The sequence below is a fragment of the Streptopelia decaocto genome, assembly GCF_964273445.1.
Source record: "Streptopelia decaocto genome assembly, chromosome: 7".
In the NCBI taxonomy this organism is placed as follows: Eukaryota; Metazoa; Chordata; class Aves; order Columbiformes; family Columbidae; genus Streptopelia; species Streptopelia decaocto.
Window position 1 is genome coordinate 63,401,768 of NC_138661.1, and position 21,678 is coordinate 63,423,445.

At 35.4% G+C, this 21,678-nt stretch overlaps 1 protein-coding gene across 1 annotated transcript in view; it reads right to left on the reverse strand.

The window, feature by feature from the left end:
- Positions 1–1,137: 1,137 nt before the first annotated feature.
- Positions 1,138–21,678, reverse strand: part of LUZP2 (leucine zipper protein 2) — a gene marked incomplete at its 5' end in the record, with an annotated part of 167,349 nt that continues 146,808 nt past the window's right edge. The window contains 3 exons of the mRNA XM_082058070.1: positions 1,138–1,491; positions 2,163–2,234; positions 10,485–10,571. Coding sequence (XP_081914196.1) covers positions 1,378–1,491; positions 2,163–2,234; positions 10,485–10,571 — 273 coding nt within the window. The 3' untranslated portion in view covers positions 1,138–1,377. The remainder of the gene's footprint in view (positions 1,492–2,162; positions 2,235–10,484; positions 10,572–21,678) is intronic.

Here is a 21,678-nt window from a genome sequence, read left to right on the forward strand (position 1 = left end):
CATTCCACAATAGTTACCTTTGAGTAGAGGAGCATATACAAAACATCAGTGTGAAATATTCACCCCAGCAAGAAACAGCTATAGGATGAGACTGTCGAAGGACATGTAAAATCTTAAAAGCTAAAAGAGAAACAGAGAGCACCACTAAACAAAATAAAAATTTGTGTATTAGCTTTTTCAACTGATTCAAAAGCAAGGCAAAGCAAATGAATATAAGTAAACTGCTTTCAATCTAGTAATAGTTGTAATGTGCTGCTGTGCCTAGTAAGAGAAAGGTGGGAGTTTACAAGTTACAACTGCTTAAAACACAATGCAAGAAGAAAGCATAAAAGCATTGCATCAGGCAATTAACTGTTCCTCAGGCACTAGTTCTTGAAAGGTTTGCATCTCAACAAGATGAGACGTGAATTCCTAAATCAGACCAACAATAACGTACACACAAAGAAGCAAAAGCATTCTCTCTTTCTTCTCCCTTCTTTTCTGCTTTCTTGTCATAGAGTAGGTGACCCATGAGAAACTAGAACCACCCCAGGAGTCACCGAGCTTACCCCAACCAAAATGCTCCTCTCTGCTGTAGTGACCAAAGGCCATGTGTAGTGAGCAAACTGGGTTTTTACCATTTAAAGTATATTTATCCTCTTGAGATGAGAGCAAATACAAGGGATGGCACTGACTTCCCATGACTAGTACCCAAGCTATACAATTTTAACTCATTTCCACCTGCAAAAATTTTTGCTTGGATTCTTAAAGCCATGACTCTATCTCCAGCCCTTTAACTCTGCATTTCTGTCAATGCTTCAGTGCTTAAAAAGGGACTAGTTGTGATAGCATTTAGAAAAAGAGAAACAACCAACCAAATATCTTTTATTGTTTGAGTAAGCAGATTTGAAATGGTATTACTGAAAGGTAAGTATACATGGTTCCCTACTGCTCTGTTTTTACAGTTACTCTTACGAGTTGTGTTGTACTTAAACTATGTTTACACAAATATTTCCCCCCCACACCCCATTACCTGCCCCTTAATTCTTAACTTCATTTAGAACCTAAGCTGTCATAAAGGTACATGAAATAGAACAGACTGAGAAAATACTTGAGAATGGCTGTTGTTTATGAAGAAACTAATTCATAGTATGCAGTTACTAATCAGGTAGAACCAGAGTTCAAAAACTGGACTGTATTACAATGCATTTCTCCAAACATCCATTTTGGATTATTGCTGAAAGGTACTAATTGGTCTATTCTAGACTAATTTACAAACATTCATAAAATAGTGAAAAATGCATGCTTTAGAAACCTGATACAATTCATGCCCCTGGACTAAAAAAAATGTGAGGATGGAAGCAAGAGACGGGCATTTTTAATGTAGATTAGTAGTGCTTATATTTTCTTTTCCTTTGTACTAAAAGACTCTTCAAATTTTTTCTCATTTCTTTCAGGTGATTTTTTGTCTTCAGATTTAGTCCACGGAGGGCTGTGCAACTTCTGTTGAAGGTGAAAATAGCATCAGTGTGAGCATTGCATACACAATATGCACATACATAAGCAAATAAAATACAATAATCCATGGCAATAATGTACACAGAGCTGTATTTCTGTTAAACTGATGTACTAGTCAAACTAGTATAACAGAATACAATATTCACCAACTGTACTAGAAAAGGATTCTGATCTCTGCTAAAGGACGCATATTTAACAATCTCTGATAGTGCAAAACCATACAAGTCTGATGCTCCTTTATAATTATAGTGATTTTTATCTTTTTCTCTCAGTCTATCAAAGGAAAAGCTCAGGAGCACAACTTGCTGAAGACTTTTCTGTCAGTAACATGGCTGCAAACAGCTTTGCATAAATGCAAATATATAATGACTTTGGAAATCTCTCCCTTCTCTTCCCAATATTATAGATATCATGTTATCAAATTAAGTGATTTGGCTACTAGGACAATCCAGTTCTTCAAGTGTTAAATGCTTTTGTAAATTATCACCAAGCAAAAGTAATTTTGAGCAGATGAGCTGAAATCAGGTGCAGTATAAATATGAACTGAGGAAGCAGTTCTATCTCAAAAGCATTAGTGTGGAATGCATAAACATACTGCAAGTATTCACATGCTTCTTTACAAAACCTTTTAATAAAACCTCAAGAATATCTCAGAAACAGAATACCTGAAAACTTGTCTCTGCTGTCTTCAAACGCGACGTTGAATTATTGCGATTCCCCAAACACGTCTTGCCAACCTGTCAACACAAATGGCAGAGATAACTACTTTGTATTTTTTCCTAAAATATTCATGGTTTTCCTAAAAAAAACCCCAACACAGTGGCTTTTTAGCTTCATTGATGAAACAGAACAAAACAACGTTATCATACCTAAGTGAATCCCATACTTCCATCATTCCTATATTAGTCAAATGTGCCTGCAAATTTAACAACCTAATGTTTATTTTGGTTTTGTTTTGGTTTTTTGTTTTGTGTTTGGTTTGGGTTTTTTTGTTTATTCCTACAGTGATCTCAAGGAACAGATAAGTAATTATAATTGTCTGTTACGGGTGAGGAAATAGTAACAAAGAGCTGAAAACTAGAATTACAATTAGGACTTCTCTATTACAATTCACTTGTCTAAACTGCTAGATCTCTTACATATAATAATCCCTGAGTGGGGATTTGTATAATAATTCCCTGAAGGAGAATTCAGATGACTCTCGAGGTATGGAAAAGCTTGTTAGATTCATTGCTGTCATTTTATTCCAGCAATAATGTCATTTTCTTTGCCAATATGCTTTTTAGTATGAGGGAAAACTGTGTTGAACAGCATAAATAAAATTAATTACACAGTAGATTTTTGAACCAAGGAGATCTCATGTTATGAGTCTTAAGCAGAGATTTACCCAGCAGTGAAATTTCTGCTGTAATTAAATTAAAGTCCCTTCAGGAGTGGGATTAATGATGCCATAGGCGAAGAAATTAAAAGGTGAAAAACAGTAAAATATTGATAATCTTTGGTCATTACTTTAAAATGTGTTCACACTGGAATTTCTCTACTTGTTTTGCTATGAAAACTGTTGCATTCAAATGGAGTGAACATAAATGTAGGGTGTTTTTAAGTCACCGAGACTCTTTCCAACATAACAGTAATTTTGTTTATTCAAATTTTAACATAACTCTTCCTCTGAAATGTTTCTTGTTTAGCATAAGACCTTGAAGATTTCCAAAGCTAAGCCAAGCCTACATAGAATATTCTTTACACATCGGATATAATCCAATATATGGGTGAAAAAATGTGGAAAAATCATCAGTATACAGCTTTGCTTGTAGGAATATGAATACGAAAAAGCCTTCAACAAGAAACTCCTAATAATATCCACTACAAGGTTTGCCCACACTTCTGCATTTTAATTTTTTATATATATATATATAAAGGTTAATAATATTGGTCCTGGATAGAATAAGCTATTTGTGTCTAGGAGAACAAAGGAATCATGAACAAAAAGAGGAAAAAAAATACCCTCTAAATAGTATGTTTTGAGGCATTTTTTGGGGCAGAGTTTCTTAAGAAAGTGAAAAGTAAATCTGAATTCATCCTATAGCAGCTTGAATCACAACACAATAAAAACCACCTCACTCAGCAAAGAACACTGAAAATAAACACCCTAACATCCAAATTAAATATCAGGAAAATTTATAAATATCCTTTCAGTAGAAATGACATTAGACTGGAGTTAATTAAAAATTAAGATATTGACAAGGGGGAAGAAAATTCATTAAGTTGTTGCACTTGAGAAATTCTGACAGTCCCTTGCCTGTAACAAAGTTGATCTATGAACAGGTGTGAATATAGAAATGAAACATGTTATTAAGAAAACCACTTGGAGAGGAGACAGCTGCCTCCCTCCTGAAAGCTTCTAGAGAACCGGTGGTGCTGCCAAGGATTTTATGGCACTTCAGGGGTTTTTAGCCATGTTGAAGCTACTGGAGTTTTTTAGCCATGTTGTAGCTACTGGAGTGAGCCAGAAATACAATTGAAGTGATTGATGGTGGGGACTGTCTTTCCAATTTTTCCTACTATACACAAGAGCTAATAAAAGTTGGATTAATATTATGTAATAGGGAATAGGATTGATTAAAAAAAAAATCTATTGATAAAGCATCTACATTCAAGTGTGATTGGGAGCTGGTCATGCTATTTCACCATTTTCACTGTTAACTCTTTTCAAATTACACGGTTTCTTCTTAACGAGTCCTTAAAATTTAGCTTGGTCAATATTTACAGTTTTTATGACTAAACACAAGAGAAGTCTCATTATAATTTTCTTGTATATGGTAGAGAAACAGACCAAATTTAGTGGTTTTGAATGCTTGTTATTTGTTCTACACAAACTTTAAGAAACACATCCATGATCTATTTGTGTTTGTAGAATAAAAAATTCATACAACAAGTGCATTCTGCCTTAAGCAATACCTTTTGCATATACAAGAGAAAAAATATCTAGCACGCTAAATGAGAAATTTAACAAGAGAGGGAAACTGAGGTGGGGCATGTGTCTTGAAAGACTGTGCTGCCTTTATCAGTTTAGTGTGTGCTTTGATTAGCAAAGTATCTTTGTGTGAATTCTGATTGTAAAATATGCAGCTTGATCAGTAAAGCATGCAGAATTTCAGGAGTTATGGTATTCAGTTCATCTCGTGAATTATACAGCAGAGCTGGAGAGGTTCATGGCTGGATGTATAAATTATAAAGGTGGATCAGCCAAGTGTGCATCTTCATTTAAAAAGAATTTTCAAAAAGCCAGTTAAAATTCAGCATGTCCCTTGGCTATTAAACTATGCAATTCGATCTGTAAGCCGTGGAACAATATAACTGGAAGGGTATTCCACTGCATCAATGCAGTAAATAAGAATTTGCTTTATTGCTCAAATAAGCATCCAACGTATCACAAGTGGACAGGAAATAAAGACGTTTAAATAAGTTACATTACATTATATTCAGCTTTTAAAGTTGGAAAATAATTCAGCTGGTGCATCACACAGATTTAGTATTAATAGACCAAAAATTGCAGATTCAGCATTCCATCACATAGCTACAGCCCTTCTTTTTGCTTCAGTAGGCACTAAGCAGAAATGCAGGATGTTTGAAGAGTACAATGGAGGAACAAGGACTGACCTAGTTCTGAAGAAACTAAACCAGGTACAGGACAAAAGGGTGGCACAGTTAGGTCAACTGAAAAACTACACATCCTAGTGAAAGTGGTACCAGTGGTATCATTCCTATTGCCACAAGTTGGTCTCCTCAGCTCCACAAAGCACTGGCTCTGCTATGGGCAAAAGAAGAACCTTGATTTGTTCACTTATGATGCCAATGATTAGCTTAAACCAGTGTAACTCTCTTTGTGTAGCAGAAAAAGAAGTTTAACACCATTGAATTTTGACTATATTCAAATGACCTGAAAAATTCGCTAGACAAACTTAGTTCAAGTTAGCTAGAACTTTCATATTGAAACTAAATAAAAGTGAAAGAACTTGAACAACTTGTATTTAAAATGGGGAAAGGCTATATTTCTTCATCAGACAAAACCTACAAATTCTATCAAAGTTTTGCAATGGATGTGATGTTTGAATTGTTATTAAACCCTACTCTGTCAATAACCACATGTGCCTGTTGCTGTACTATATATGCCACAGAACACTCATGTTTTAAGAAGGCTAAGTTCTACTTGATCATATAAAAAAATTGTCACTACCTGTACCCCAGAAGGACTGAAACTCTTAGTGAGATTTTAGCTCTTTACTACATGAAGCACGCACTTCTCTGATGTGGTTTTTTCCTATCCAGACTGAACAGATCTTTTGATTTTTTTATATTACTTCTTCCCCCCATCCCAATAATACAAATTTTTTATTTCTGAAGTGATCTATTACCAAACTGAGACTTTGGAAATGATGATTTTGTACTACCATATAACAAACAGTATTGATGAAATCAATGGTCTGTGTGCAGTTATATCCACCATTGAATATGACTTGATGTTTTATTCATTTTTTTTTACTCCTGTCAATTATTCCCATACTTCCAAGAAATATTTCCTTAATAGTTTACTTTTACATTTACCATTTACGAATATGCAGAATAGATGATGTTTGACTAAAACACCATTCTGCAGCGAAAATAACATCACTATCTAAGTTAGGTCCTTAGTTTATTCAAGGACCTGTTGTACCAGATCTACTCATTAATTTCTAAGAGACCTGTATTTCGATCTCCTTTGACCCTCATTGTTTAGATGAAAGATATGGAGAAAGGTATGTGAAGTGTACATATATGTTTCTGTAAGACACCTGTGCAGTTCTTCATATCCCTCTCTTATTTTAGAGCACAGCATATTGAGTGGATGGTTAAACTAAGTTGATGCAACTTCTTATGACCTTCATAGTTCTTGTTTAGGGAACAAAATGACCAAATTCACATTTTAAGAATTTCATCAGGTTGAAGTTTTGTTAAAATTATTATTTCGTTTTCTTTTATATTCCTCAGTCCCTTCAGAGAGTAATAGGAGAGTACAATGTGATCAAAGCTCTGCAATTGAAACTGATAGAGAAAAATGAAGCAAAATGCTGTGGTTGCTTAGAAACATGCACAAGTTTTTCTCCAATACTCAGTGTCATTTGTCACTGAATGATTAATGAACATGCAGTGTTTGTTTACTGCAGGAAATTAAGGCAGTAAATAAAAGCACTATCACTTTCATTTATCAGAGAAGACTACAAGGACAAAGAGCAGGAAATCAAAGATGAGAACAGACAACAAAGAATCGCTTTATAAATTGTTTGATGTTTTAGCACTACCAAATAGGTGGCTTTAAATGACCGGTTACACACATAAGAATTATTAGATATGAAAAAAAGCTTTTTGGAAGAGTTAGAAGGGAAATGATAAAGGGAAACCATCTCTGTAGAGCTCTAGTTCTACAATGAGCCTTTCAGGAGCCAGTCATAGGGAAAACATCTCTGGACAAGGCTAAGAAAAAAACAGTATTAACAAGATTCCTCTAATAAAATAATAATAATCTAAATAACAGAAACTTTAAAAAGAAAACTGAAGTTAAGATTTTTTTTAATCTTGGACAAATTTCAGATGATTTGAAAGAATGAAGATCACGTATTACAGGATATCCTACCTACTTCTGGCTCCTACAGGTCCCATGTCCAATTTCATGGCAGTTAAGGTATCAGCAGTATTGAATTTCAAAATTTGCCAATATAATTTGGCCTGCCTGCATCCCGTTTCTAAATAAATCTTCATTTGTATTCATTTCAATGTAAACCACATTATTATGAACACGCGTAAAACCATAGAGAAGAATTGCACTATGATTTCAAATTTGAGAAGGAGGGATGCTTAGCCATACAGACTAAAAATTACCAGTTGAGACAAGTAACTAGATAGTTCCATTTATGTTTTGCCTTAGCATCTGAAATATTGCATGTTCTTCTCTAGTCAGTCTTTACTGCAGTAATTCTTCCAAAATATAAATCATGTTTATCAGAGACACAATCAGAGGATCTTTGTAAAGTTCTGATAAAGTGTTGCTGAAACATTAGGCTTCTAAGCAACAGTTTTAAGCATATTTTTGATCTTATGTTAGCTGACATATATATATATATATATATATTTAGAGAGAGGGAAGAATATAAATTAATTTGAGAAGTGGACTAAAAATGTCTGTTTCCACAATTAGCCCTCATATGATGCCTTTAGATGATACCACTTTAAATCCTGAAAGAACTAGAAGCAATTTATTTTCCTAAGGGTTCATTTCCTTTAGGAAAATATATATCTGCTAACATAGCATCAAAAATAACAATAAAAGTGGTGTAGAGGTTGCTAGCCCAGTATCATCATCTGCACTATTTTGTTCCATGCAGCCCACATTCCAGTGAAAGAGAAAGAAAACAAGTTTCAAATTAAACAACAACCAGGGAAATTACTTTACTCATCACTGAGAGCAACCCACAGGACAAAAAGTGATCAAGGTAAGTCCTTAGACTTGTAAAATAGGTGGAACAATTGTGAGAAATACATTTTAATGCTTTATCTCTCTTTGAAAAATTTACTACCTTTCCTTAATCAATTCTTGGGTTTACGAGAAAACATAACCATTTTCATAATTGAAATTTGTGTGGTAGTTAAAGTGAAATCAGGAGATTCTGACAAACCGGGATGTCCTGTTCTCCCATGACAGGCTACAAATGAGCCACTATTCAAAATTCAAGTGTAGTCCTGTGAGTGTGGACAGACTTGTCATAAAACTTCACAGCTCAGTGTGGGGATGATAGCATAGAAATGGAGAAAATCCTCTGAGGAAATAATTATTCTTGCCTTTGGCAAGAAAATCCAGTACTTTTAGTGCAGCCACAATTTGAAAAGAAGCATTTCTGTAAAATATTATGTATATTATGTATTACCTGAGCTATATTTGTAGACTTATTCTTTCATTTTTAGGACAGGACTGTTGCAGTTTGTCCTGTGTGGCAGAGGCCACTATACAGGCTGTTTTGCAGCTATTTCCTCAAAGAACTAACTCCTGAAATTGTATTTGAATCAAATCAATCAATTGTTTTTATTAAAAAAAAAAGCTAGCTGAACAGCTTCTATTTCCAATGAACATGGTGATGTATAATAAATGGACATATTTTAAAAGCCCACTTAATGTAAAAAGAACATGAGGAAAGGCTGAGGGAGCTTTTGAGGTCCCTTCCAATCCCTGACATTCTGTGATTCTGTGAAAAGCAAGATAAGACTGATAAAGCTATTGCCTGCTTAATTTTCCAATGAGGAATATTATCTAGCAAAGCACGGTGCATTTGAATATCCCTATGATATGCCTTCTTTAATTTTTTTTTTGTCAAATGCAGATTTAGCAAACCTTAACGATTTAAAATTTAAAGAAAATGTGAAACCCACAGAATACAGAATTGGTCTTAAAATGTGATAATCGGGAGATTAAATGATATAAAACTGAATCCTATTACTCAAATTTAGATATATAACCTAATTTCTTTTAATTTGAATTATAAGGCTGCTTAGAAGGCGGCAGGGAACAGGGTTAGATTTTAATTTAACTTAAATGATGAAAAATAGTTGGAGTCCTCAAGACTTCTAACTCCAGTTAGAGTTGTCTTCTGCTTTCTCAGACAAGTTTTTCATACCAAGAAGCACATTAGGCTGACCAAATGGCTAAAAATACTAGTTGCTAGAAGCACAAAAAGACACCACCACTCCCTAATCAAAATAATTAAATGCTTGATTTTATGGAAAAGTGCATCTTTTAGCTGTCTTTCATTGCATTGCTTGATAGACAAATTAAATACGCTCTTGATTTGTGAAACGTGTTAACAACTTTTTTTTTCCCTTGGCTCTAATGTATTTGCTGCTGTGAAAAGAAAGTTACTTGAACCTCTTTGCGCAAATATTCAGCTTAATACAATTCAGCCTTTACCGAAATTAACCTCTAGTCCATCAAACTTTCCATAACTTTCCTAGACGATAACCAATCTCTAGGCTTAATCTAAATGGAGTTTGCTCCAACTTCAGAATTTTACATCTTATTCTTTATTCTCCTCCTTCGAATTTTATTAATAAGGAATGAAGTTTCCTTCATCTTTAAGATGCAACAGCAAACTCTGCACTCTCCTCCCAGATAGACAATTTCTCCTTGGCTTCAGTAGTTCATTCAATAGCCATTGTGACAGTCTTTTTCCTGCTGTCTTCTGTATTTCACCTGCAAATTAGTCAAGGTGGCACTGTATTTTTTGGAATACTGAGCAGAGAATAGATTCTCTCAACAAATTTTGTCTCATCTTTTTTTTCCCCTGTTTTATTTGTACCCTTCTAATTACAACCTTAATACATGCATTTGGAATTTCTGTGAACAGCCACCACCATGCTGTTTGAATGAGAGTTTTACCTCAGTAAAAGCAGCAGATTTAGCTTTCTGTCAGACATGGCATAAGAAAAACACAGCTTGCAGCTTTCCTAGACCGGCAGTGGATGAGATTACAGGCTTTCAACTATTACGCTGTCACCTCGTACATTTCGCTTACGTTCTGTTTTACGAAACGAAGCATCTGTGGCAGCTGTGCCTGATTATTAGTGGAAACAATATGTAAACAAGGTTCTGCGTCTTGTTGTAATGCAGCAGCTCTCCAACCAGGAACAAACCAATTCCTGAAATGGTTAAACATCAAATGGCGTTTTTTTCCACTGCTCTTTTCCCCACAACAGCTCTACAAATTCTACTAAGTAGTCTTTAAAAGAAACACAGAGAGAATACCTGCATAGACTGACAGCAACGAACATTTCCTCCTCAGCATTTATAACGCAGAATATAGCTGGCTTGCTAGGAAAAGTAAGTCACCTTGATAATTGCCTAAGGCATTAGTATTTTAATGCAATCTAGATTAGACTCTGATTTCTAGGTAAGCTGAGCTTACATCTTGAGAATCGCAATCCTGGATGCTCTGATTTTCTTCCTTTCTTGAGGCCACATGAAGATTCTCTTTCTCTGCTGAAGCATTTCTCTGGACATAGGAAATAATAATAATAATAATAAAGTAAAATAAAACAGTTAATATAAATACAATTTCAGAAAGGCCACATTTGAAAAATCAGGATAAAGATAAGAAACCTAAAGGTCATATATTGCAGACAAGTACTTTATACATTTTCAGCAAAATTTGTAAAGGGAATGTTTTAATATTCATCCTCAATAAAGTACTCTCTCGTAAAGGATGACTTCTATATAAGTTAATCAAGACTTTCTGCCTGAAAACTGAACACACAAAAGTGACTTCTTGGTATATTTTTTGTATTTTAAGCAAAACCAAATGAAGTACAAATTAAACCACATTTTCTTTTGTGCAAACATTTCAATGGGGAGATAAAGGAGTAAAAAAAGAAGGACATTTTCTCCAACTCTTGTGGATTCTGGGAAAGATTTCAGCTGAAACTGTTCATGAACTGCTTTACTTACTTCAGTTGTCTACAGTCTGTCCCTGCTGGGACCTCACATCACTGCAAGCTGGCAAAATGTGTTCCGTTTCATGCCCTTCACTCACCTCCTTACACTCCAAATGGGGCAGGTACAGTGCATTTCCTTCCACTGAAATTTAGGGCAGTTTTAGGCATGTTTTTCCATATTTCTTGCAACTTTTAAGATTCATTTGGACATGAACAGAAAGAATGTGCACTGGGTTTGTATATAGAGCCTGCACTGTATTTAAACCTCAGTATTTCTTAATTTAGCTTGATAACTTCACAGTTTTGTGGCCTTAGATACTAGGTCATGGCATAACATGGCAAGGAATTATTTCAAAACGAAATTATCCACAAAATCTGGAAACTGTATTACTAAATTAACTGGATATCCTGATCATTGCCTGTATAACTGCACATTCTGCTGAGACACAAAGTAGCTGAAACTTCTGGGTGCACCATAATTTTCTGATAGGCATGAGATGATTGTTATGACCATCTTGTTATTCTTAGTTCTGCTAAAACATTTGTTTAAAAAGCATTCATCTTCCAGCGTCTAGTTCAAAATCCACTGAAATGCATGGAAGGAACCTAAATTAGGGAAGATTTATAAGTATTTCTGAAATATAACTTAAAAAAAAAAGGGAGGAAAAAACCCATGAAAAACCCAACACAAGACGAACAAAAAACCTACAAAAACGAAACCAAAAAACACCAACAACCAACCAAACAAAAAATACACAAACAAAAAAAACCCAAACAAGCCAAATTTATGACTTATTCTTACTCTGATAAAATATATTCCCAGAAAATAATAACATATAACTGATGAGCACTGATGAGCCTCTCTTTTTGTTATAAGTTTCAGATCTTGAGGGATCCGGCTTCCATCAAATTGCCCGCAAGGCATCTTGAAACTCTTCAGGGGAATGGGAGCGGGGAACAAATCAAACTAACTTCTCTGCAAAGAAAAGCTAGAACTTCAGACACCCATTTTGAAAGCCTGAAGCATCCGTTCCTCATGTCACTTATACTGCACTGAATTACTAATGGATATAAAGTTTTCAAAAATGACAGAGAATAGGAGAAAACAAACCTGACTGGTTACTATTTGCCAGATAATCTCTGTTTAACAGCTCTTCAGTGAGGAATTGTTAGTTTTACAGAGCAATTGTCTACTAGAAAAAGTGACAACGAGATGAACGGATTAAAAAGATCAATGTAAATAATTGTTTTGTTAAATAATGATTGACATTTCATATCTGTATTGAATGATTTGCCTGTTTGGACTGAAAGAATTATTACAGTTCTGCAAACTTAAATTTCTTCCCGTTGAATAAGAGAAGCATATGCACGGTGACTGATAGTACACATATCCACCTGATTTCTTGACTACTTGAAACTGTAAATCCATGTGGGATGACAGGAAAATCAGGCAGCTTGAAGCCTTATTAAACCAGGAGAATAAATGTGCATAGTACCTCTAGTTTCAGAATTGGATTCCTGTTCAAGATTGTTCCACAGCAAATTATAGATGCAGTGTATATACCAAATTTCTCAGCACGTTGTACTCATTTCTACAGAAAAAGGGGGAGTTTGCGATATTTAGATGAGGCTGTAATCAAGAAAAGACTTTCCCAGCATCATGTTTTCAAGTGCTAACGGCACTTTCTACCTCTAGGAAAATGGAAAACAGCAAAATGGAAACCAGGAAAATTTCCAATATTCAAAGTAGTCAAGTGAAATACTGTATCCTAGAAGTCTTCCCCTTTCTACTCTCCCAAAACAAGATATAACATTTTTCAAAGTGTTGCAGTTTTCATACAATTGTCTTAACCAGCAGGACCAGATTTTGTAGCGGCCTTTAAAAATCCCTTGCCAGAGCTGCGCTGCTCAGATCTCGGCCAAGTTGGGAGCAGCTTCATTCCCCGTCTGGTTTCTAATTGATAAACATCGCATCACTTCAGCTATTGCCTAACTACCATCTCTGATTATTTTTCCACATTGTCACCCTAAGCTGACATGGATCTGCATATCCTGAGTTCTAGTTTAAAACCTGATCACACTGCTTGGAGTGGCCCATGGAGGACAGCAGAACAGAGAGCAGGCCTGGCTGGGTCTTGCGGATTTGATTTCTGTCCTGGCCAGAATGCCACAGGCCTTTCTTCCACCTTATGGAGGTAATTTTAACCCGTATCATTTTGATACTGACTTCTTACATGGAAAAAAATTCAAAGGCCTGTCTGTTTCCTCATAATGGGAGAGTCTTTGAGGCAGACTTTGCAAACAACATGCTTTGTTATTAAAAATAATCCCTCCTAATAAAAAATGAATATGCTATTATTTGTCTGAATGAAGTCTATTTACTAGACTGACAGCTTACCTAATAAAAATGCCATCAAGTGTTCCAGAGTGAAACAGTTTGGAAACAGCTTCTGAACTACTTCCCAGCTTGCTTAAAGCTTTCTGAACCCTCCTCAAATCTTTTCAATACAGAATTTCACATCCAAATATTTTTTTTCAAGGATCATCAGCCCTTTTATCTTTTTTCTTTGAAATAACTTAGAAATTACAGCATCTTCCTGGTGAGACCTTACAAGCTGGACTAAAACCCAAGCTTTGCATTGCAGAGAGTTGAAATAAGCGAAACTGTTTATAACGTGTTTAATGTAAATTCTTGCAGACAAAACTAAACTTCACTTGTGTGCACTTTGCTTGCAGCAAAACTTGCAGAATGCTTATGATAGAGAAGCAAGCCAAACTCATAATTTCTTTGAGTTCTCTTGCATAGTCTGCACTGGCAGAAATGACAGAGCCCAATTCTGCCTCATACCTTTGAAATTTCCTTCAGTTATGCTTTATACAGTTTTCATTTCTAATATCAAACACATTCTCTTCTCAACACGTGCATTGTTATTATAATATCCTCAATGGCTAAATAAAATTGCAAACTTAGGTCAACTGAATTCCATCTTTCAAAAGTGGTGGGTTTTCATTTTAAATTTTGATATGTAGCTCAATTCTTTCCTACATTAGAAATAGTCTTGTAGGATCTTTCTTCTTCCCACGTGTTTTTTTGGCATGACTGCACAACCCTTACTGTCAAGTCAGCATTTGCTCACGCGAGATGCCAGAATGCTATTGACAGGACCACTTGCAGTTGACCTGCCAACACAAATATTGGTTCCATTAATGTCTTTTTTTCCTTTTACTTAGACTGTCACAGATTACTCTTTTCTGCACTAAGGGTTTCTAGTGATATTCAATTTCCACATTAACAAGTATATATTTAAGGATACTCATTCTGATCTAACAAGAAGATTGCACAGCATTTTGAATGTAAGCAAACAAACCAAGCAATTTTTGGCAGAGTGCAAGTTCATGACACCAAAGGACCAAAAAAAAAAACAAACCACAACCAGTTCTATGATAATTTTTCTCTAATGATGGGCAATGTCCTGATATGCATATTCATAGCCTGTTTTGATAAACTTTAAATGCAGAAAACATTGGAATTTGCCCAGAAACACGTATTTTGCTACTGGTCCAATCTACAAACATTCAAAAACCACCTTCAGCAAAGACGTGCCAGCCCATCTCTGGTGTGGCTGATGTCACTTTGTGACATTCATCTGGCACCTTGAGCGAGGGCAAACTCAGAGGTCCCCCAGGCTGGGGGCTACTTGGTCTGCAAAGGGGCTACAGATGGGAAATAACCCCAGCCTGAGCCATCCCCACTTCTCAGCGCACTCAGTTTGTGTTTCTCTGGGAGATGTCTTATTCCTTTGGGATGGAAATGATGTGCTGTCATGTCTGGGAAGCCCAAAATTGCTCAAGGATTTGTAGGACTTACTGTGAAAAACCAGGGCAGTTTTCTATGTAGCAGGTGGATGAAGTTGTCAGAGCTTTTCTGGGCAAAGTGTACAGTGCAGAAGCCAGAAATATCTCCTTTCCAAAGTCAGTTCTGTCTGACTGCTCCTGGAAACCAGGGACCTTGTCTGTATATCACACACACACACAGGCCAACTGCCACATAATGCCTCACGTATTTATTTCAATCACCTTTTCCTGTCCCCCTCTTTTCTGAGTAGCACTATTTGCAATTACAGAAGTTCACGGGGGCATTTTGGATTGTACGATAGACTTTTGACTCACCCTCCTAGCCCTACAAATTTCAGACATTTTAAATTAATTATCTATTATATCTTTCTACAATAGAAATCACAGATAAATATTTATCAATATGTATGTATAGTATAAAGGAACCCATGGTATAACATTTTTTATACCCTGACTTTAAAATCTTGCACAGTGTAACTCACATGCAGAGATAAATGAGAAGTCCAATCCTAAAAATAATTAATCACACTATATATTTTTATGACAGCAGAGGTAACTATTTTTTCTCTACTGCACAGTGAATATTATTCAACAATAAGTGGGAAAGACATAGTTCAGCTTTCATTTCTATTTAATGTACATCTACTGTTACATTTATATAGGGCAATTCTTCTCAAAGGACTGCAAATCCTACAATGTGCCAGATCTTTAAACTTCTACATCCAGTTTCTTAAGTAAACAGAATTGCCCTTGATTATTTATTTATGTATTTATTTGATTTGCACTGTACTCAAATATCTTTAAGGTGGAAAATAGCTGCTTACTGGTATACATTATGCTAACACTGAGCCTTGAGCACAACAATCAGAAGCTTTGCAAGTAATCTTGGAGAACCTCACTCCCACTAGAAGCAAAAATTGTTGGGAAGTCTTTAACATCTATACCAAAAGACCAGAGCACATTTTCTTTTCTTCACATCTCACATACATTTGTGTTGGTTGCAGTGGAATTTCTCCAAGATGAACAATCACAATAACTTGAAATGGCTGAACATTCATCAGAGAGAAAGGATTTGTTCTTTCAAATAGATCGTTTGGTATGATAGATGACATATTTAGACATTAATTTCCTGAATCATCCTTTTCATAATGTTGCTACAAGTGCAGAATTTTCCCTCACGCATGCAACTGCCTCCCAGCAGTATATTATGTTGGACATAATATGTACATTATTGTTTTAAAATTTTTCTTTATTAAGTGTTCTGCAGTCCTTCCACTCTTGAAGAAACTACTCTAAAATTTAGAAAGAGCTATGGAAGATATGAAGTTTTCAAGCGCTGTTTGTAATATTACCTCCTACACAATTAGTCCAGTTAAAGTCAACCTTCCTGGGAAAAAACTGGTTACTAATCACCTCAAACCAGTGCAACTCATCTCTGTTGGAACATCATTTCTACACAACAGCCAGTACGGTGCTGCCTGAACCCCAGAGACCAGAGCAAAGCACCCTCTCCAGGGCAACCCGGCAAGACGCGCAGCCAACTCACAAATATGCTTAAAGGTAAGAAAGAAATACAAAAACGGAAGATGAAAAGAATAAGAGGTCACCTTCCTCTGGTAATATGCCCAATGTATTTGCATTTACAGAATGGAGTGGAACTCCAGTGACTGTGCTCAGGCATCTAGTGTTTCAGTTGATATCCAACTGCCTCCAAGAGCTCTTCCAGGACATCCACATAGAAATAGATGCCAATTTAAAGCAATTCTCAAAATACCTAGCTAGGCACAAATAAAAAGAAGCCACATCTGTTTATCATTGTGCTCCAAATTCTGACTTTTTTTTTTTTCCCCAATACAGCTTAAAGTGTCACGTATTTCAGATAATTTAAATACATGTTTTCTAGTTGAATCCTAAACCAACACTTTCAGCTGCCTCATACCTTACCTTGTAACAATTGCAGTTTCTTATTTATACTTCCATGCAATTGAAGGGGAAAAAACCCTCATGAAAATGTATGCAATCAGTTTTCTCAGGATCAATAAGAGCTCTGCAATGATTCATTGAACCTCAGTTTTCAGCAGAGTCAAAATTACATATTTACTTATATTTAACTGCAAACAAGATAGAGGATATGTAAGTCACATGCTTTGAGAAGATTAAGCAAAAGTAAACAAAACAAAATTCTGGTAAGATTACATGAGAGGGTGCTAAAATTCCCTAAATTAACTGAAAAACAGAACTTAGAAATACTTTTCCTTGTACTGACCTTGTGAAACCCATAGATAATAGTCTACATTAAGCTGAGGACAGAACATCACCATCTCCTTGTCACATAGCAGACATGTATATGTCTGGATGAAATATATGAGACAATGAAAAACTAAAATTATTGGTGTCAGCTGTTAGGTAGGCTGCTCAGGAAAATTAAACACTAGAGAACTCCATATATCACACAATTTTGGAACCTAGTGAGGCTAAACATTTACAGTCCAAATTATAATTTAATCAATAATGACCATCATAAAACAATCTAAGTAGTTCTAATTAGTGCTTAGTGCACACATACCTCACATGTGTGCAGATACAATTTTATATAATTTATAATATCTAATATATAGCATGATATATAATCTTGATATAAATAACATATTAATTTAGATAAAAATGTGTGTGCACAAGCATGACAGAAGGAAGACATAGCATGAGACTGAGATTAAATATCACCAGCCTAATTACAAAATTAATTTTTTAATCAGGTCATGCTCATGTCCTGGTTCTTATTCTTCCTCACTAAAAAGATATAAAGAAAATTCAATAAAGTATGATACTGAAAGGTATGGTTCCAATATTTAAGGAAAAAGCAATCTGATCATTTTATAAGTCCCACAAGGTGACAGTTTCATAAGGGTCAGAGAAGGTGATGGGTTTTTTTTCTTTTTTTGTATGTGTTTTCCTACATTCTCTTCCAGAAGACACAGTTAATGTTGAACAAACTGTTATTACACTTGCTGATACATTTCGATTTGAAGGTCACTGCAATTTCCCTAGAGTATGCATTATTCTTTTGTGGAGTTTGCGTTTATTTTTACAGTGCCCATTTTGTATTTTCCAATACGCTGGTTATCAGAGTAGACATTTACTTGCATAAAGGACAGTAAGGAAGCAACTTAAATGCCTTAAATGGCTCTTGTGTCTGAAAATATTTCTTAATAACAATAATAGCAGCAAGAAAAAGACTAATTTTAGGTGGCTCATGATGGTTTACAGGAAAAAAAACAGAAAAATTCATCAAATAAACTATTCACTGTGAAGCACTTGTTCCCTTCTGAAGTCGTACATGTCTTGAATAGCCTCTGCAGCAGCGTCCAAAGTAAATATTTAAAATGCCTAAGCTATCAAGTGCTTTAAATATAAATAAAGCAGAGAAAAGAATGAATAACTATCCTACTCTCCTCTTTGTAGAGGTTGGAACAATATGATTGATACAGATACTTTTTGAGTTTGTATAAATGTGCCACAATCCGAGAGCGGGTCTTTAAAAGCTACTTGATTACCTACAACTTTTTTAGCTTCTACTGGTTCACTGGAATCTTTTGTATGAAAAAAAAGTGAGAAAGTTAAAACAATAAAGGTATTTTAACCTTGGATAAAATGGTGTCTTGGAGTTTACATCTGTTATTATCACTAAAACTGCAGATACCTCCATATACCACCTCCCCCCAAAACATTGCTTATGCTTGGACTAATTTTACTTCATTCTCACATCAATAGGGTGGAGAAAAATCACCACAGGATGAAGAACAGCCTGAAGTCTAGAACTAATCAGACAGCAATTCCTTAAGGCTCTCACAGCCAGGGAAATCTTTAGTAACTCCCATTAGATCTATATAAGATCTAATATAACAATAAGATCTATATAACAATAACCCAGAAAAATTTCAGTTTGGGTACATTGTAACAAGCTAATTTTACCCTCTAAAATCATTCTGGCTGCCAGATTTCTTTAGCTTGCATTTTTTTTGCAGCATATCTCCTTAAGACATAAAACGAAACTAAACAACAACAAAAATCCTTTAAAGTGCAGCTTTATAGATAAGAGAACTAACCTGTGTAAGTCTAAAATTTATTAGTAGTTGACTATGGAGGATTTTCAAGCATGTTTGGTGTACAGGGCAATGCTTCTATTACCACCCACTTTTGTATGATGAGAACGTGGAATGAGACAATTCTTAATAAAAAAGACATTTGTCATTTTCTGTAGGTAATATAACTGAAATCTGCAGCTATGTATGTACAGAAGTTTGATGTAAGAAAATAGTGAAATGTGAGGACAGATGGGAGTGTGACATTACTCGAAATGGCACTGCCTCATAACACCACCACAAAAAACAGCTATTCAACTTTGAGGGTCACTGAACAATAACATTTTCCAAATGAGTCCCAATTACAAAAGCACCTGTGCCCAGTAATTTTATGCTAATCCAATGAAAAATGCAACATATTTAGTGTCATGAGGCTCCATAATTTCTAATTTATTACCTGTAGTAAGTTAGTCTATTGTTTACCTGCTCTATTTTAGTAAAGGACACAACTGTAAAGTGAATTTAAAGGACACTTGGCTTACATTCTGCCAAAACTAAACAAGTCTGTCTTTGCTAAAACTATCCAAACTTGTTATTTGTATAGCAAACTTAAAGTATGCGAACATAAACAGCAGGCTAGAATTTGTATATATGTAAGAATCTGTAAAATGAGCCCATGGAAATGGAAATTACATCTTGTCAATAAAAGCAATACAGGATTTCAGTATTATCAGTAAGTGACACTGCATTCTGCAAGAGAACACAGGAGAATGGGTAAAATATTTGCTTTATATGATTATCTGTCGGGATTTTGTTGTAACCGGGTAGGTGTTCCCATAGCTGTCTACAGCATCTGTCTCATTTTAATCATTTGGCTGATATGTAAAGAGCAGAGAAATATCTTGTGAAAAGCATCTCCTATTTTATGAGCACATAGTGATATATGAAAGTTTCTGCCTTGAAGAACAAAAACTAAATTACACCTCTTATAATCCAGTTAGGAAATTTAACAAGTCCTAGATCTCTTCTACTCCACCTGTAGGCATAGCTTTTGTTCATCCTGACTTTTGCAAGTGAGAGAAATGCTCTATTGCTGTACAATTTGCTGCCTTTGAAGTCGACTGAGCTAACGATACGAACATTTTCTGAAGGCTGGTGCTGCCTCTAATGATGCAGCAGAGTGTGAGCTGCATAATATTGTGTATTTTGAGGACAGCTGAGTGCTGGGGGGGGAGCTATTGATAACATCGCATCAGGGGGTTGGTCCTGCAAACTCCTGGGCACCACCAGAGCAATTTCAATGGAAGCTGAGCAGGCTCAGCATCTTACAAAACAGGGCAGAATTCCTCTAACACATCCCTTGCCTCTACTTTTTTTTTTGATGCCCAAACACAGCCTTTTTCTATGACTTTTGTGTTCTGAGATTTACCTTAGATTAATTTCCTATTCTGTCACAGATTCTAAATAAAATATTCGTGTAGTACTACAGGATTTCAGTCCTGAGTTCAGATCTCATGGTACTACACTTATATCACTGGTTTACCATAAAGTTATGCTGCAGACATTTTTATAATTCATCTGATAGTATGTTGTTAAGGTCCACAGACAGCCTTTGCATAAATATCTCAAGAGAAGTGGATCCTAAACCCTTTATTTATATCATATACGCATGTATATGTCGTTGGATATATTTAAGAGCATAAAAGTATCAACACTAAACTGCTTTCAAGGCAATTTATCGCACCCAATACGCCTAAACCTATACTACCTAGATAAAAGGAAAAGTAGAATGACCTCTAAAATGGCCAAGAATTACATTTATTACTGAAGGGTCTGTGTAGTTGGCCTAGAAATATGACTGGATTTCCCAGGTAGCACATCGAGACTTTCTTGAGTTACTGTGCTGTTAAAGGACTTAGTAATGTACTTCTGGTATCCATAACAATAATCAATGTATTTCAATTAAAAAGTTTTAATTTGTTTCTCTAAGTCAGGCAAAAGAATTGAGGACAATGTGAGAAATAACTATGTTTGGACCTAGTAAAAGCTTATCTACTTTTCATATGCCATAATTATTCAGAGGATCAGTTCTGTGGAATATAATTTTTGTTACAGAGCTGATGCAAAGCACATAGATATCAATATTTTTCTAATAATTTTTTAAAGGTAGGATTAGCTCTGCTCTGTCTTGCTGCCTTACACTAACAAAAGCGTCCTTCAAATCTGATTTCTGAGTACATTTTTGAAATACAAGAGAGAGCAAACTTCAGCATGACTTTCAGGGTCTTCTATGACTCCCTGGCAACGTATTACATGAACTTTATTTCCAGGATACCTTTCTAAGTATAAACAACAGACTTTAAAATATTTTTCCCCAGTACACCTTGAAGACAATAGTCTGAGTGTGCAACTTGAGGCTGCAGAATCCCTGACGCCTCCTCTCTGTATTGCCAGAACACTCTGCTTCTGGATATTTTACTTTCTACCTACTTGTACTGTCACCTGTAAAGACCAACCCAGATTCATAAGCAATTTAGCAGTCAGAGTAGCTGAAGAGTTACAAAGGCAGAGATACACAGCACTATCTGACTGACCTATGCAAATCAGAGCCTCAGGGTAGCTGAACATTCCTCATCTAGATAATGTTGCTCATTAAAAACAAAAGAAAAAACACAACCAAGCCAAAACAAAAGACAAAACCCCCCAAAGTAGCAGTCGATTAAATTTAATA